At 35.5% G+C, this 18,118-nt stretch overlaps 1 protein-coding gene and 1 long non-coding RNA gene across 3 annotated transcripts in view; both read right to left on the bottom strand.

Annotated features, from left to right (window-relative positions):
- Positions 1-12,577, bottom strand: part of LOC123525125 (uncharacterized) — a 29,615-nt gene extending 17,038 nt beyond the window's left edge. Inside the window, exons 1-2 of one of the 2 annotated variants that reach the window (XM_045304990.2) lie at positions 11,601-12,577; positions 7,777-10,806 (exon numbers count right to left, since the gene is read on the bottom strand). In XM_045304990.2, the coding sequence (XP_045160925.2) occupies positions 7,777-7,977 (201 nt within the window). In that variant the 5' untranslated portion in view covers positions 7,978-10,806; positions 11,601-12,577. Of the gene's footprint in view, positions 1-7,776; positions 10,807-11,600 lie in introns of those variants that run through there. The other variant, XR_008370152.1, reaches the window with a different exon arrangement.
- On the bottom strand, positions 1,421-7,075 carry LOC128555546 (uncharacterized). The gene is made up of 3 exons (XR_008370153.1): positions 3,416-7,075; positions 2,589-2,803; positions 1,421-2,163 (listed from the first exon to the last, which is right to left on the bottom strand). It is a non-coding gene; the product is annotated as an uncharacterized LOC128555546 (long non-coding RNA).
- Positions 12,578-18,118: the final 5,541 nt, after the last annotated feature.

Below are 18,118 nucleotides of genomic sequence, written 5' to 3'. Positions count from 1 at the left end.
TTTCAAAGAAATCAATAATATGAAATTTCGCCTTCCCGGTTCACCAGGTAAAACGACGCACTTCCCGGCTCACCGCCCGTGTGGCATCGTCTTTGACTTAATAATATGTATGTAGCCTTTCAATTTATTTTGACGCATGGTACTTTGGTTGCCATACCAGCAAAACTAGTATTTAGCAATGAACGTTTATGTCAGTAAAACTGTTTAATTACCTTCAAGGGCTATATTATGACAGATTTACTCTTTCTTTTTCAGATCACAACAGAAATACCTGAAATATTCTGTTTATCAGAATTAAATTATGAAGCTTAGTAAAACACTTAGGGTTCAGTAGTATTATATCCGTAGACAGATGAACATAAACTGCATATAGTAATTCATGCATTTCTCGGGAATAAAATGACACGTCAGAAAAATCAGAATTGTAGAAAGAACAATACCTGCTTGTTGTGGATGTTTGTGAAAAAGTCAGAAATGAAGTCCACGAAAGTAGTCGTTGTTTGAGGTTCTGGTAATATGTGCAAACACCGTTTAAAACAGCTCACTGTTACGTGTGACCACTACCGTACAATATTTAGCCATGAACAGCTTTTGTAGACGGAATTTAATGTGAGATTGCGTGACAATGGTGCCCTTCAAACAATTGTGATTTTTTATTGAAACATTTTTTGTTTTGTCTGTCTGTGTTGAAGTCACAGAGTCTTGTCACTGCTTCTCCTTTCTTCTAAATAACAATTGACAGATTTTGATGAAAGGCAACAGCAGTATTAAACTTTGTATGAAAAGTAGTTGACACTAATGCTCATAACGGGTAAAACACAACAATGTAAACATTCTTTTTATCTCTTTTTTTTCGGTTAGTAAACGTTCACAGATTATACTACATTTCCACTTTATCAATTTGTGTGTGTTTTAATGAAATTTCTGAGTTATAATTAGTGTAGTTGCGCAAAACCTCAACATTTTCCAGTTTAATGGTTTCAGGAGTTATTATATTCTGATTTTTGTTGATTTTGAAGTATAGGCAGTGAATCTCCACTTCAACCTTTTTATAATTTTCATAATTAGTAAACATGTACATGGTGTATATCATTGCAATAATTGGTTTTCACGGTAACTTATCAATAACATTCAGAGATTTCTTTTCCGTGTAATTCCTTCCTCTATAGATGTTGACATATTCTTTGACATTTTTTCCACAGAAAGCTGCTGTCGTCTATTCAGAATGTGGATGAAAACAAAAAGCCATTTAAAATAAAACGCCTTTAATTTCATAATAACCATGCTGTTGAGGGTATTGTGCGTTTTAGAATATGTGATAATAAATTATCAATAGTCTTTTATCGTTTTTCTTTTACACTAATATTACCACAAAAGTTTTGTAATTATTTTAGGGTTCCCTGTCGTGTCTGAATAATACCAATTGTTGAGAATATGTGACATAGAGATATACACTACTTCTTGATCGAAGAAAATTAAGGCATACAATGTGGAACGAATTTGTCAGAAATGCGATCTTAATGAAACTTAAGGTGAATTTCATTTTTTTTAAATGTTGAGTTATAAAGAATTACGTCCAAAGTTAATGAATCATCATTATACTCGTATATGTGTGTAAAAAATTTAGAATTGCTAAAATCAAGTAATAAATCTACTTTCGTTGATTTGTGTGTATATATATTACATTAGCTGATAACAAGGAAAATGTTGCTATGTCTTGAAAGTGTATGTGCGTATGTTTATGTCACAATGGCTTCCACTGTGTAAGGGTTTAAATAAAAAAAACAGTAAAATTTCCTACTTTAAATAATCGTTTATACAACAACATTTTCAACAACTAAACAGTTTAAGAAAAATAAAATAATTTACATTGCAAGTAAAACTGTCCTACCACTGTTCAAGCTCACTTCGAGTTTTAATATGTAATTGGGTGCACTAACATTTGCAAGCAAAATCTGAACATAAGTCAAATTTTAAATCCTGAACCGCTTTCTAGTGTAGATTCAATCGATGTCCCATTGTACTAAGTGGTAATTATAATTCGGTTGCAGTCACTCTTGTTCTTTCCCTGCGCACATCTAAAACCCATTAATAAGAACATTTCGTTGGCGCGATACAGTCATTTCTCATTTTTCCCGAGCAATTGTGATGAACACGTGGCCCCTGAAACGTTAAACAAAATTAAATAGTAGCATATCATTGAAAACTAAACTGCATTGATGCGACTTTATACCTTTAAAAATATATTAAAAGGTTGCTCCTTTAAAAAACAGCACATGATAATAATTTAACTATATAATTTTGCTTTACTTAGCATATTATCAATGCATATTCTTATTTGTCTCATCGGGTCTTGCCTTGAACTCAAGTTCGGAATCAAAGCCATCATACTCGACTACTTTCGATGACACGCCATATATAGTTATCATGAAAAAATAATTAGAGTAACAAGTTAACTAATGGTTTCCAAAATACTTTCTATTTATATTTATATTATCATCTGTTGAAGTGCCTATCTAACAATAACTCTGATTAAGGTTTATCTACTGTAAAATTATTGAAATTAAATCAGTTATTTATATCCATACCTTCAAACAGCAACCGAGTGTTGAAATCCTTGTCTGGGGTAATTCCGTTAGAGGGTGTTCTCCACTTCTCAAATATTATGTCGTACAGCTTTTGGAAAATATAATACGTCAATTATGTCTTGCATGCCAATCACTCAGCAATCCTTTTTAACATATATTGACAATACCATTGATGCAGACTAGAAGTTTTGTTTCCTTTTTCATCTTTCATGTACCTAAAATAACAAATATAAAGACATGATAGAACATATATCATACATATGCACGTTTATATTATACAACATATGTTCAAGATATGCCTCATTCTTTTAATATTTTCTTCAAATGCTAAAATGAAGTTTACGGACCATCTATTGCAAGCACTCTAACAATTAGTTATTCCAATTAATAGAACTTCCAGGCAAGCGTGATCACATTTACATGAGCACCAGCCCGATGTTAGTCATGCTGGAAATTGGTGAGCCGGGAAGGACATCAATTCAGTTGGTGAACCGGGAAGGCGAAATTTTAGTTTACTGATTTTTCGGAAAGTTTAGATTCCAATGACTAATCAATGTATCACTGACATCTGTTTACCATAAAAGAACACCCGTCAATGCTTGGATTTATCAGAAATACATGTAAACTCTTGTAATGCGACATAAAATGGTGTGGTGAATAGGGAAGTGTTTCCATGAAGTGCATTGTGCACGAATGTTTCTTAAACGGAAGGCTTTCTTGAAAAAAGCAAACGTATATGATGAACTAGACGCATGTGCGGGTACTTTAGACTATATGTCATTTCCGAATCTATTAGTTATCAATGTAATAATCGCAAGTTTACTCACCGAATCGAGATGTTTTGACACAAAAAGCCGCATCGGGAAGTGTTGCGCGCACCTGTTGATGACGTACTATACAACCCCTGTAACTGCGGTACACAAGGATTAAAATACGTTATCATAAAAAGGTAGATTTATGGCCATTGATAACAGCAATATAGCTAAAAGATTTTTTTTTCTGAACGAAGCAATGAAAATATGTAATAAATTGCTTATAAATACTTTTTTTTTTACATAAGGTGCGCCTGATGGGTCGGTATATGATTATAATATAACAGTTTATACAAATGTGTTTAAGCATAAAATATCCAAACTTAGTTTGCAAGAGCATCTGATTTGTGCCAGATTTAGAAAAAAAAACTTTATTGTTTTAACAGATAATGAACGTAACTGTTACACAAATCTAGATAGTTCAAATGATTAATTTTGTGTTCTTAGCGAAACAGATTTTTTTAGTTCGAACTTCAAACATTACCCGGTAATCTACGACGAGTCCTAGTGTACACTTCAAGTTTAATTTACTTAATATACATAAATACACGCTTCCATTTTCAAGTTGCTTCTAATGGTTTCTGCTTCTAAATGTTATCATTAACTTTAATTGTTTCGACGTGTTGTTAACAAATAGTCATCGAATTAAAACTGAAATTCTAATAGTTTATATTATAACTCTACATAGATAGTAGTTTAAGTAATTTTAATAAACAGTTATTTAAGGTTGTTGTCTTTTAATCAGTCATTAAAAACGGTTCATTTCATTGTCCTTTAATAAGTGACGTCAGTTAAAAAAATAAATTGATATTAAAATAAAATGAAATATAAAACAGATAATTACCTTGTCAGATGTTTTGAAATGTCCACGTGAACGGACCTGATATTCGCCGTCTTCGAAGTATCTCACAAGAAAAGAATTATCCTTCTTAGAGCGTTGACGCAAAGACATGATAAACTTTGTGAAAAAAAATCTCTGTATTAAGAAACTTATTACAACTGTCACTATGAAGACTTTAGTACACTTTCAAGGCAAATGTGAATTGATGCCACCTAAACAGCGCTTTATAGAGGCTTTTGCCCTAATAAAGAACAGCAATTATTTCCACATGTTTACAAACTGTTAAAATGAAATAAGTGCCGACTAAGGGCTATATTCGTAGTCGTTACTCAAACTCACACTTGACTCAAACTTGGGTAAGTATCACTCAAGTGGACCTCGAGTAGACCTTGCGGGAGTGTGAGTGGAGTTCGAAAGTCATATTCATAAATTCCACTCAATCTTAACTTTCGGAAGGACAGCTCGAGTAATGGTTTTATTGTACACAATGGATTTAGAGGATTATAACGGTTTATATGACAATGACATCAAAGATATGCAAAAGTGCTGATCATTATTTTTGTAGTTGGAAGTTGTCATCTTATTGTCGTCTGTATGTTTATCCGTCCGTCCGTTCGTCTATTTGTTTTATAATACGTCCTTCCGTCCGTTCGTCCGTCAGCCAGTCTACTCATCTGCATTAGTAGAATTTAATTTATACTTAGAAATATAGAGTTTAATTTTCGCTGAAATTGAAATTAATTTAAACAACTGAATGTTTAACTCTGCCATTAATTGTTGGTGTTTTCTGAATGCCAGCCCGCGTATTTTTTTTAATTTCAATTACTAAACACATAATTGAGCCGCACCATGAGAAAACCAACATAGTGCGTTTGCGACCAGCATGGATCCAGACCAACCTGCGTATCGGCGCAGTCTGGTCATGATCCATACTCTCCGCTAATAGTTTCTCTAATTGCAATAGGCTTTGAAAGCGAACAGCATGGATCTTGACCAGACTGCAAACGCACTATGTTGGTTTTCTCATGGCGCGGCTCTTATCTTTTTATAAAATAAATGTTTCTGTTGTCATTTAAACAATGAGATTTAATAATGATAGGTTCTTCATGACATTTCATTTGACGGATTATTTATATTTTTCAGGATAGATTAACCGATATCTAGGCTTGTGAAATGTAAATATTTGTTACTACGACGTGTGTTTCTGGGAGTGACTGATAAACCCCGTTAGGCTAGGTTTCGTAGATGTATATTTGATTTCCTAGATCTATTTAAACTGTTTTTATTAATTAAATGGTCTTTTAATTTGTTGAGTCAGTTTGCGTTTTCCTCGTTCTCAACAACTTATATTAAAAAAGAACATAATAAATTTTTCCAAAATACCTTGCACAAATATGACCTTCCGCTTTAACATGACACCATTATCTTACCTTCAAATTAATTAAATACTGTAAAATTATCATCTAAACTTACATTATGAGACCTTGAGAAACACTCAAGGGTCCCCAGGACCTCCCTCAACAGTCACTCACTCTTGGGAGTTGACTCGACTGTCACTCACCATTATAAATACAAATTGAATCTTTCCTGAGTAAAGACGTGACCGTTAGGCAATTTATTTGAGTGTACTCAATGAGTGGTGTTGGAATATTGTCTATGAGTATAGCCCTAAGTGTAGAGCAGAGGGATTTACAAATTTGTTGGCAGTCTCTGCTCAATGTTTAACCATGAGATTAGTAGGGGCTTAATAGAATATAATTAATTATGCCATTCCTGAGATGTTAAGTAGTTAAATTATCTTAATTGATTTATTTGAAACGCCATTTAGCGTAACATATTTTACTGTTTGATCGAACGGCGATCGTTTACTAATTAGAACGAATGCCACTTTATTTGTTTGTGTACACTAAATTTCTGGCGAACGTTAATGGGTCAAAATGACCTGTATTTTCATAGAAGAATTTCAGTAACTTTATTGTATTAACATACCAAATATGTAATAATATTGCTGATAGTTTTTGTTGCTGTTCATTTGATAATTTATCTAGAAGGAACTACAAAAAAGAGAGAAATAACTGCCTCAACTACTCATAAAGTTATGAAATAATAATAAGTGAACAGAAAAATCGGGTAGATAATAAATTGTTTTAATTTTAATAAAAAAGGTACCATAAATATTATTCACAAATACTGTGTTTTTTCTAGCGTATCACTACGTAAGATATAATTATCCTACTCCAACAAATGTTAAATCTGTCCTCGAAGTTACTAGGAGACACAGTTAAATTTTTACAGGTAACTATTAATTCGTCTCGGAGTCACTCGAAGGAATTCCGTCAAGTGACTCGGGAACTAAAGAAACCGATTCAGGTGTGTATTCCGCTAATTGGATTTCATCCCGAGTCACTTCGAGGATTTCCTTCGAGTGACTTCGCATAAATCCTGTCAGATAGTCAGAGTCAGATAGCGAAATTCCTTGACGGAAGATGGCTGACTCGAAGAAACTTCGAGTCTTAGTCTTAGTATTCGTTTTGGCCATCCTCCGAGGATCGAGTAGAATGGGTTTTCCGCGTGAGCTGATCTGTAAGTTGAGGCTCATGAAGTTTGACAAAAGTTAGCCGTAAAAGCGGAATAACTCTGTATGGGATACACGGACGTTGAAATCTTGTTTTAAGTTAAATCATCGTAAAATAAAGGAATTGACATATTTGTTACTCAGCAGTTTGTTGTAGGATCATTTAATCTACGTGCAAGATAAATGATTTAACAGGAAACGGGATGAAAGCCGAAGTATCAAGACATTTGTGACATCGTGAAATTTGGTGACTTTCGAAGGGATGGAACAAGAAGTTTTTTAGTGTTTCTGAAACAAGATCATAACCTGTGTAAATGAGCTTTTGTGTTTTGTGATTTAACCAAAACACAGGTCATTGTGCATTTTATGGCTGAGGTAAATCAACTATAAACAAAACACGATGACCAAACAAATGATTGTAGGAATCCAGTCTGCACTGTAAGTAGCTTTGTTAATTTACAAAATGTGTTGATTATAGCATTAAGTAAAGGGTAGTCGGCAAGATAAAATCGTTACACAGCTTGTTGGTGACAGGGTACGGGATATACGCTGTCTCGAAAATCGATATCAGGCGAGAGCGAAGATCGAGCCTGATATGGATTTCCTCGACAACGTATATCCCGTATCCTGTCACCAACAAGCAGTGTAACTAATAATATTTACTTTGTTACTCCTAATTCTGCCGGTTTGTACATTTTTGTATTTTATGTCTTACAGTTTCACAAGTCTATACTAATTCAACAAGACTTATCCCAAACGCGATGTCTGTCAAATTAGGGTTAACCATAATTATGTCAACCCAATTTTATATTAACTATACGCATTTTCTGAAAATCTTTTAAACTGTTTGTAAAATACATTTTCTAAGTACAATATCATCATACAGTTAATAAATAGTCTACCTTAATCTTAAACAAACAAAAAATGTTTATAAATTTACAAAAACAATACATTAAATACCGTTTTTCGCATTTGCATATGCTCCGTGTGAACCATTTTATGTTCTTTTCTCATCATATTGTGTTCATGTATCGGCATCTCATTCCCTTGTTCTCTAACGGCATTATATTCGTGCATAGAACCATGATTATGCACGTGACTGGTCCTTGTGTGATAGTCCTCATCATCATTATTTCTTTGTCCACCTTGGTTAACATCCATTTTGTTTATTATGTTATTATTATACTGCCAAAGGAGTATTTTAGCAAAAACAAATGTTTCATGTGTTCCACACAATCCTTGTTCATGTGCAGTTGAAACAAAAATACATAGAATTTATGACAAAATGTCAGAGCGTAATATATCCTTACCAGTCAATCAGTGGCTTCTTTTTCAAACGTTTTTTGATGTTATTTAAAAATGTCAAATTTCACCACTTGCAGTATTATGGTTGCATTATGCACGTGCGAGAAGGTCCTCATTGCTTTTTATGTACTTGATATGTTATCTGGACAATAGAAAGCCAATTTGACTGAAGCACACGATCTCACTAAGGTACAAACACCTTTCGAAAGATTTGCGCCTGTCTGGATGAAAGATGCCTCGCTCGATTTCCCTTTCATTTCGTAAGCCAAAAAAAAAAAAAAAAAAAAAAAAAAAACTAGCAGAAAAAAACTTAATACCGTTTCGTCACTTGAATAAATGTTTAAATTTTATTAAATATAATATTAACAAAGAAATCAGCAGATAATCATAATTTCTAGAAAGAAACAATGTTTTTTAGAATTTTAGAAATTCGACAACATCGCTTTTCTTTCAATCTTTAAGACTGTTAACTTCTTACCGCGAAATTATTTACATTCTGTTAGATATTAATTTGGCTAAATATTCCAAGGTAATATTTGATTCACATTCTTTAACTTTACATAGAGGAAGACTTAAATGCTAATGATAATGATATCGAAAATTACAACCATCCAATAACATTTGATCAATAAGAGCATGTCAATATTTGAGTATATTTGAAGAAAGTTTCGTTCTTTAAAGATTACGACAATTTCAATACACGCCTATTTATTTTCCAAATTATTGTTTATCGTTTAAAATTAGAATGTAATGCAAACTGTCCCAAAATGTTTTTAAAATAAATACTTCGCAATAAAAGAAGTCCGACCGTGACACAGTGACTTACTTGAGGTGTTGAAGAACCATTCAGACTTACGCATGACGTTTATCTGAACTACTTGTTTACTTCATGTCTTTGCCGCCGAAATTTATTTGTAGAACACAAATGATAAATAGACATTGAATAATTTTAGAGGATACAATTTTGATTTAAGAACACTCCACTAAATTTTAGACCATTATTGACGTAACTTAAGCTTTCCATCACACTTAAAAGTATTGAAAACAAAAAGTTTGGAAAGAAATCTTATAGTAACTTATACTCAATAATTGTGATTTTATTTGATTTTCTTTATATATATACCAGGGCCATTCTAGAAAAAATTACAATCGCGCGCTTCCGTAGAAGTTGGACAAGCAAGTAACTCATGTTTCACATGGATGATACATGAATGCCGCCTTTATAATCCTGCAAAGTTGTATTGAAAACGATGGCACCGTTTCAGAGATACACTAAATTTGTAACAGGTGTAGTCATATACACTAAGCAAAATACATGTAGCTTTGAAAAGCGAATTAGAGCGTACATTAAAGTACGTTATTCTTTAGAAATAACTCCATGGGTTGGCAGATACTCAGTGAACTGTATACTTCATATGGGAAGTCTGCAGTATCAGAGAAAATATTATCAGGTGGATACATACAGTAAGAAATGGCCAGGCAGTCCCTATTGACAATTCTCTTCTTGGCAGGCCAGACACAGCAGTGACGTCAAAGAACCTTGCTGCTGTAAGACGTCAGATTGATGAAGACGCCAGGTGCACGGCGTCTCTTCTTTGCATGTCAACGGGTGAGAACTCATGAGATTCTCACCAAGAACATTTGGTTAATGAGAGAGATTTGAGCCCATGGGTGCCTCAAATGTTAACCGAAGAGCACGAGGCCAATAGGATCAAATGTGATAAAGAAATGCTGAAAAATTCTCAAATTAAGATGATCGCTCCTAACAGGAGATAAGACCTTGGTATATTTTTATGAGACATAGCCTCGCAATCACAACAGACAGTGGCTTTAAAAAGGTGACCGTAGACCAGGAATTACAAAAAGAACTGAAAATGTCAAAAATGTTTCGTATTTTATCTTCTTTAACTCAAGGGATACGGTTGTACAAAGTCCTACACCATCAGGGAAATCAGTCATTGGAAAGTTTTATTCTAAGAGACAAAGTGCTGAAAGCTGTTAAACGAAAATACAAAAAAAAAATCCAACGAAGGACTAGTCTTCGTGGTCTTGAGCTGATCCATGACAATGCTGCGGCTAACCAAAGTGGCATCATTCAAAAGTTTCTGAGAGATAAAAAAGCGGTACAAATCAATCACCCCGCTTATTCAGATCTAAGTCCTTGTGGCGTTTATCTCTTTCCAATGCTGAAATAGATGCTGGCTGGGCGCAAATATTTATCGCATAAAGCATTTGGAATGGTATTTTTCATTTACTAAAGACCATACTGTGGCAGGAAAGGCCGTACCGGCGACAGTAACCATCAAAACAAATCAAAAAATCAAAGTTCAGTATCTCTGGATACAAAAGATCTTACAGTTCCATTCTAAAGTGACGTGTCACAGTTCTTTAATTTAACTGCGAACTTTAAGTAGCACAAACAATATCAAAACGTATCTTGAAATAAAGTCCCTTTAAACCGTGAATACGTTGATTCCGTATTGGCTCACTATGGTGGTAGGTGATTGCATCCCTGAGCTGACTTCAGAGGATAACAAAAATCAGCGTCTTTGCGGTTTACGGCACAACCATGGGACGAAAGCTCTGCGCTGGGAAAATCACATCCAGGCGAGTGAAGACAAGTGAACCTCGGGCATTGTACTTCCAGGTTATGACATCACCAGGTAAAATCGTCTGGCGAAGAAGCTAAAATATATAACATATGGTAAGCACCATAGCAAAACAAATAAGTCAGGGCATATAACTGCTCCTTTGGGTACACCATACCTCCGTAGGCTCCCATAAATAATACGTGATACTTATACAAAATATATGTGCTACTAAGGTCAGACGTCACGTGATTAAAATACGTCACTAATTACTTCCATTATTACAAAAATTAATTACTTAAAAGTCTAACATTGAAGTATGAAAAAGATGTGAAAAGTTTATGATGAAACATTATAGATACGGACATGACGAACTGCAGCTATTATTTACAACTACAAATTAACAAAATTCAATATAAATCAAACGTTATATCATAGTTGGCATCCATATAATATCTAATGCCATACAGTACAACGGACATTAATTAGATGTGCTATAGACTGGCACACAATTACAAATTACAATAATATATTACATACATGGTACTAGACTTGCCATATAGATTTATACATAACAATACAATGCAGTAATGGCGTTCCATAATTAACAAAATGTTTGACATATGTTTTTGAAACAGTGCTTTACAATTATCACGATACAAATTTCAGTATAAATCTAACATCTTATATAAATGAAACATTTTAGATTCCTCTTTCGAAATAATTTACAAAAGTCTGAAAAATTTAATAAATTATCCTGACATACCGAAACTAGCCAAAATCATATGCCGAAAAGTAAATGTTACAGAATTCTGTAGAATGCACAAAAATTTACCAAATAAGAATCGTAATGCAAAAATCATACAAAAATCTAACAAATAAATTTCTTACCTCGATCGAGCATAAATTTCTAGCAAGAAAATAATTCAGACATAGATTCGTCTATAATGTCGGAATGTGGTGTGCGCAAGGCATATCTAGTCCAGTCTATTTAAAGGGTAATGTCCAGCCAAATACTAAATTTCATGGGATTCACGGCCTATGCGTAAACTCTTAACTATTTGTATTTCCACGGGATTCACGATATAGCCGGGGAATCTAGCTACTTTGGCGCGGATTGAAATTGACAATTTGAGGCCCATTATAGTGGTTTTGGGGATAAAAACCATAAATTACTGAAATTTATAAAATATCAACTTTCTTATTACTGAACCGAATTTAATGAAATTTACATGGAAATTTAAGTTATGAAATACAGAAAAACATTAGAGGTATTTTTTGCGTGAAATCTGACATTTACCTCAATAACTCAAAAAATTACAAAAAGATGATGCAATACCTGCATTTACAATACAGATAAAATAAGGCCCGTATGTCAATTTGTGACACATACCACGGGAAAACTATTCTGCAGCGTTCAACTCTTGGATTTCTCGACTGCGTGTGTGGAAGTCAAGGGCGAATTCTTTGAAAGAATAAACTAAATTTGAAGTGTCTGCACAGACTGTATACCATATTCCAGCACGATTGTCATTTCTTTTAGAATGGTACCCGTAACTGTCAAATTAAAGAAATATGTGTTATCAAGTTTATTGCTTTAAAGGTTCATAATGCCTTTGTATAAAATGTGGCTGTCACATTTTCCGTTATGAACATGAAATACATTAATTTCTTGTTAAATCCTATTTTCAGTAATTGCTTTCTTTAACATTTGTTGAAGATTTGAATATTGCTGAATACACTTTAGTGTTTTATTGAATCTATTGTTTTTATTACCTCCCATTATGGCACTAACTATAACAGTTCATGTGCAATATTAAAAGTAGGGCTTTTCTAATCATTACGCATAACATCTATTTGAAAAGCTGTTTCGTCTGCTTTTAAGAACATTTTTAAAGCATTATGTAACTTTCGACTTAGGCTAACAGTCAGCGCTGTACGTAGAGCGAAAGGCAGTTTTGAGGACACTGAGTGAGGCTAAGGTAGAACGAAAGACAGGTGAGGCTGACCAGCTAGCGCTATAGAAAAAGCGAAAGGCTGCTTTAAGATCACCACTTGAGGCCGACCAGCTTGCGCTGTAGATGCAGCAAAAGGCTGCTTTGAGATTATCGGGTAAAGCTGATCCGATAGCTGTGAAGATAGAGCGAAAGACTGCTTTGAAATCACAAGGTGGTTCTGGTCAATTATTGCTGTAGACGGAGCGAAAGATTGCTTTAAAATCATCAATAGGCTGACCAATTAACACTGTATTTAGAGCGAAATTCACTGCTTTGAAATCACAAGGTGAGGCTGGCCAGTAAGCGCTGTAGATAGAGCGGAAGGCTGCTTTGAGATCACAAGGTGAGGCTGATCAGTTAACGCTGTAGGTTCAGCGAAAGGCTGCTTTAAAGACCTGCTCCAGTCCTACCTTTTTACCTTAAATTGTCACTGAAAAAGCATGAAAATCCTGACTATGAACAGTGACGCCTGTCAAAATAGAGTCTAGAGTCTAATTTATATAAAATTCTATAAAATTTGCGTGCTAAAGTGTGGCGCGTGGCCGTTAACTGTTACCTATTGTAATCATGGGTTGCATACACACAATAGAATTTGAATAGCCGCGGAGCAGGGCTTTAAGATCCGTTTAGCGCTGAAGATAGAGCAAAAGACTGTTTTGAAATCACCGGGTTAGGCTGACCTGTTAACGCTGTACTGTTTGCAATCACCATGAGGCTTATCAGTTATCGATGCAGATATCACCGGTCGTGGCTGATCAGCTAGCACTGAAGATATAGCAAAAGACTGCTTTGAAATCATTGGAAGAAGGTGACCAGTTAGGGCTACTGTAGGCTACCTTAAGATCACCGGGTGAGGCTGATCAGTTAGCGCTGTAGGTAGGGCGAAAGACTGCTTTGAGATCACCGATATTTTGATCAGTTAGCACTGTAGAATAGAGCGAAAGACTGCTCTGAAATCACCAGGTTAGGCTGGCTAGTTAGCGCTATAGATGGAGCAAAAGACTTCTTCGAGATCACCTAGTGAGGCTGACAAGTTTGCGCTGTAGATAATGTAGAAGACTGCTTTTAGATCACCGTTAGGCTGACCAATTAGCGCTGTAGATGGAGCGACAGCCTGCTATGAGATTACCGGGTGAGGGCGACCAGATCAGATGAGACTGATCAGTTACCGCTGTAGATTCAGGAAAAGATTGCTTCGAACTGGGTAAGACTACAGGTAGAGCTAACGGCTGCTTTGAAATCACAAGGTTAGACTCATTAGCTAGCCATTTATACATGGCGAAAGTCTGCTTTGAGATCACCGGTAGAGGCTGGCTAGCTAGCATTCTAGATAGAATGGAAGATTGTTTTGAAATCAAAGGGTGAGGCTGACCAGTTAGAACTGTAGATTGAGTGAACGGCTGTTTGGAGATCACCAGGTGAGGCTGACCAGTTAGAACTGTAGATTGAGCGAACGGCTGCTTTGAGATCACCAGGTGAGGCTGACCAGCCAGCACCGTAGATAGAACGGGAGATTGCTTTGAAATCACCGTGTGGAGATGACCAGTTAGCGCTGTAGTTAGAGCGAAAAGCTGCTTTGATATCACCGAGTAAGGCTGACCAGCTGCAGCTTTAGATAGATGGAAAGGCTGCTTTGAAATGAAGATAAAGCAAAAAAACTGGTACAGGCTGACCAGTTAGTGATGTAGCTGGAGCGGAAAGCTGTTTTGAGATAACCGAGTGAGGCTGATGGGTAAGCGCTGTGGGTAGAGCGAAAGATTGCTTTGAAATCACCTGGTGAGGCTTACCAATTAGCTCTGTAGAAGAGAGTGAAAGGCTGCTTTGAGATTACAGACTGAGGCTGACCTGCTAGCGCTGTAGATAGGGCGAAATACTGTTTTGAGTTCGCCGGGTAGTGCTGATCAGTTAACGCTGTAGGTAGAGCGAAAAGCTGCTTTGAGATCACCGGGTTAGGCAAGCCAGTATGCTATGTAGATGGAGCGGAAGACTGTTTTGAGATTTTTGGTAAGGTTGACCAGTTAGGGCTGTGATAACGCGAAAGATTGCTTTAGGATTACCGGAGGCAGTAGATAGACAAGCTGTTTTGAGATCATCGGGTGAGGCTGATCAGTCAGCCTGTCGATAGAGCAAAATATTGCTTTGAAATCACCGGGTGAGACTATAGATAGTGCGAAAGGCTGCTTTGAGATCACTGGTGAGGCTTACTAGTAAGCGTTGTAGATAGGGCGGAAGACTGCTTTGAGATCACCGGTTAATGCTATAGATAGAGCGGAAGGCTGCTTTTAGATCACGGTTAATGCTGTAGATAGAGCGGAAGGCTGCTTTGAGATCTCCGGTCGAGGCCTGCCAGTTAAACCTGTAGATAGAGCGAAAGACTGTTTTGGGATCTCAGGATGAGGCCTGCCAGTTAAAGCTGTAGATAGAGCGAAAAACTGCTTTGAGATCTCCGGGTGAGGCCTGCCAGTTAAACCTGTAGATAGAGCGAAAGACTGTTTTGGGATCTCAGGATGAGGCCTGCCGGTTGAAGCTATAGATAGAGCGATAGGCTGCTTTGAGATCACCGGATGAGGCCTGCCAGTTAAAGCTGTAGATAGCGCGAAAGACAGCTTTGAGATCTCCGGATGAGGCCTGCCAGTTAAAGCTATAAGATAGAGCGAAAGTCTGCTTTGAGATCTCTGGATGAGGCCTGCCAGTTACAGCTATAGATAGAGCGAAAGGCTGCTTTTTGATCTCCGGATGAGGCCTGCCAGTTAAAGCTATAGATAGAGCGAAAGACTGCTTTGTGATCTCCGGATGAGGCCTGCCAGTTAAAGCTATAGATAGAGCGAAAGACTGCTTTGTGATCTCCGGATGAGGCCTGCCAGTTAAAGCTGTAGATAGCGCGAAAGGCTGCTTTGAAATCTCCGGATGAGGCCTGCCAGTTGAAGCTATAGATAGAGCGAAAGGCTGCTTTGTGATCTCCGGATGAGGCCTGTCAGTTAAAGCTATAGATAGAGCGAAAGGCTGCTTTGAAATCTCCGAATGACGACTGCCAGTTAAAGCTGTAGATAGCGCGAAAGACTGCTTTGAGATCACCGGATGAGGTAGTCCAGTTAAAGCTGGAGAAAGAGCGTAAATATGTATTGACACTGGGGGAGGCTAAATATTTGACAGAAGACTGGTTGTCTGTAATAATTCTGATTCATATGTGGAAGTTTCTTTATTTGCGGACAGCATGTCAATGATTTGAGGCACAGTTTATGACTGAAATACTTTTGGTAAACGATGGAAAACTGCATGTCTTAAGTATCAGATGTTTAAAGAAAAAACTGCATTTATAATACATAAGTTTAATAATATAGCAGTACGGTAAATAAAGCTAAATTTCTTCTGATTAACAGCACTGTTTTGCTGCGCGGCTATCAAACTAGATAGATCAGTTTACAGACGAAGCGGCTAGATTTATACTTTATCCATTCTAGAACTGAATCAATCACTTTTCCTTTTTATTTTATCTTTGAATACAAACAAGTGTACAGACTTCAAAAAAAAAAAACAGAAGTACACGCAGCAGAAGGAGACTTAACCTGCACTTATTCTGCCCTTAATTTCCAGGCTAATGCCAAACGTTTTTATTACCATACAGAAACATGATATTTAAAACCGTTGCAGTGGGGTCTAAATAAATGAAACAGGTTTTCTTGGAAAATAAACAGTGTAAACAATTAATATTCATGGTTAATGTGTGCTACTGAATGTTATCGTTCTTAGTCAGAAGAAATACTGTATATAACAACCAATAATTTATATGGCCGAACTTTTATCTATTTATTTCAAGAGTCCTACTATTTTTTTAAAAAGAAAAAGCTCGTTTTCGTTTTCAGTGCAGGTATGGATTTTTTGTCCACCAGTTTGTCAATTTGTTACACCGAGTAAACAAAATGTTTTTCAGTCGTTAATATAGAAAATAATTAGGGACATATTATTATATATATTAAATCTATTTTCTGGAACATCTGGGGTAAAAATGAAGATTTTCATGTTCTATTAGTTTGATGTCGGATGTAAGTATACACAAAGATATAACGAAACAATGATAAAAGTGGTATTAAATATTTGTATACGCATGAACGATGTTCAAAGTCGTTTCAAATGCTCTGCTTGTTTGGAACATTAATCATACAAAACATGATAAGTCAAAAAGTTTACATCTATTACCAAATTTTACATTACCATTTTAAGTTATCTTTATTTCTACAACCTAGAGTATGAACTAAACAAATATTTTCTCATTATAAAACATGTTTACATTGCTTGCACATTTAACTTCCGACGTTTCGACGATTTATGCGGCCGATCACATTTTGATACTGACTGATTTAAATTTTGACTTACATTTTCATCTGAATATCTGTAAACAAATCGTGAGACTTCCTGGTCGCATTATTATCCAATAGCTGCACAGGGATATGCTCTACATTTTTTTTTACATTTTATTTTAGATTTTTTTGATAAATCGTTGAGAATATGGGCTTAAGCTTCCGGACTTTAATATGATAAAGGGGAGCGGTGGTCTAGTGGTAAAGGTGTCGGTCGCTTAAACCTTGGATCGTGTATTCGAATCCCGTTAGGGTAACGACCAAACTTCCTCACGTGACACCAGTGCTGGTCTTTCCATGAAGCAGACCCGCAAGAGTGGTTCAAATACGCTTGAAGCTGTCGTCACAATCGAGCTAAAAGAAATCAGTATAAACTTAAATACATGTAATATGGTAAACTAATCAATGTTAAGATGGGTAATATTCTACACTAATGTAATTGTTATATTTTGATAAATGTCTTGATCTTTTTCACAAAAGAGAATTCACTTACTACACTTGTACATGTTGTTTACGTTGCCATGGCCATATATGGAAAACAGAAACATTGTCACAATGTATTTGGCTCCCATTTCAAAAAAACTAATTCAAATAACCGTGTCAGCTAATCGAGTTTTTGCACTTTATCTTTTGAACCAGGACCTTCCGAAAATGTAAATCGTGAAACGTTGTCAATCTAAATGAAAATATTGCTCCATGTATTATATACTTTCATTAATGTATCATCCATGTACAATATAAAATACATATGAATTGCAAGAGATTATATTCACCACCTTTTATACCCATTCACGGCAAAGGCAGGTTAAACGATTGCAGCAGAAAAATATTTATGCAAAATATAATAAAATTATCATTATAAATATTGTAAACAGCTAAGTGTGTAAATATTTTAAGACACAAATACTGAAATATTCTGTAAGGTTTTAACCATCAAAGAAATAATTTTACTTAACTGAATCGTAAATAAAGTTTAATTACAACATTATATTATTGTTAGTTCTATGGCATCAAAACAGAATCTGTAAGATATATAAACCATTCTTTTGGGCAA

The sequence above is a fragment of the Mercenaria mercenaria genome, chromosome 3 (assembly GCF_021730395.1).
Source record: "Mercenaria mercenaria strain notata chromosome 3, MADL_Memer_1, whole genome shotgun sequence".
NCBI lineage: Eukaryota > Metazoa > Mollusca > Bivalvia > Venerida > Veneridae > Mercenaria > Mercenaria mercenaria.
Note: the sequence above shows the minus strand (reverse complement) of the source record. Positions and strands in the feature narration are given on the sequence as shown.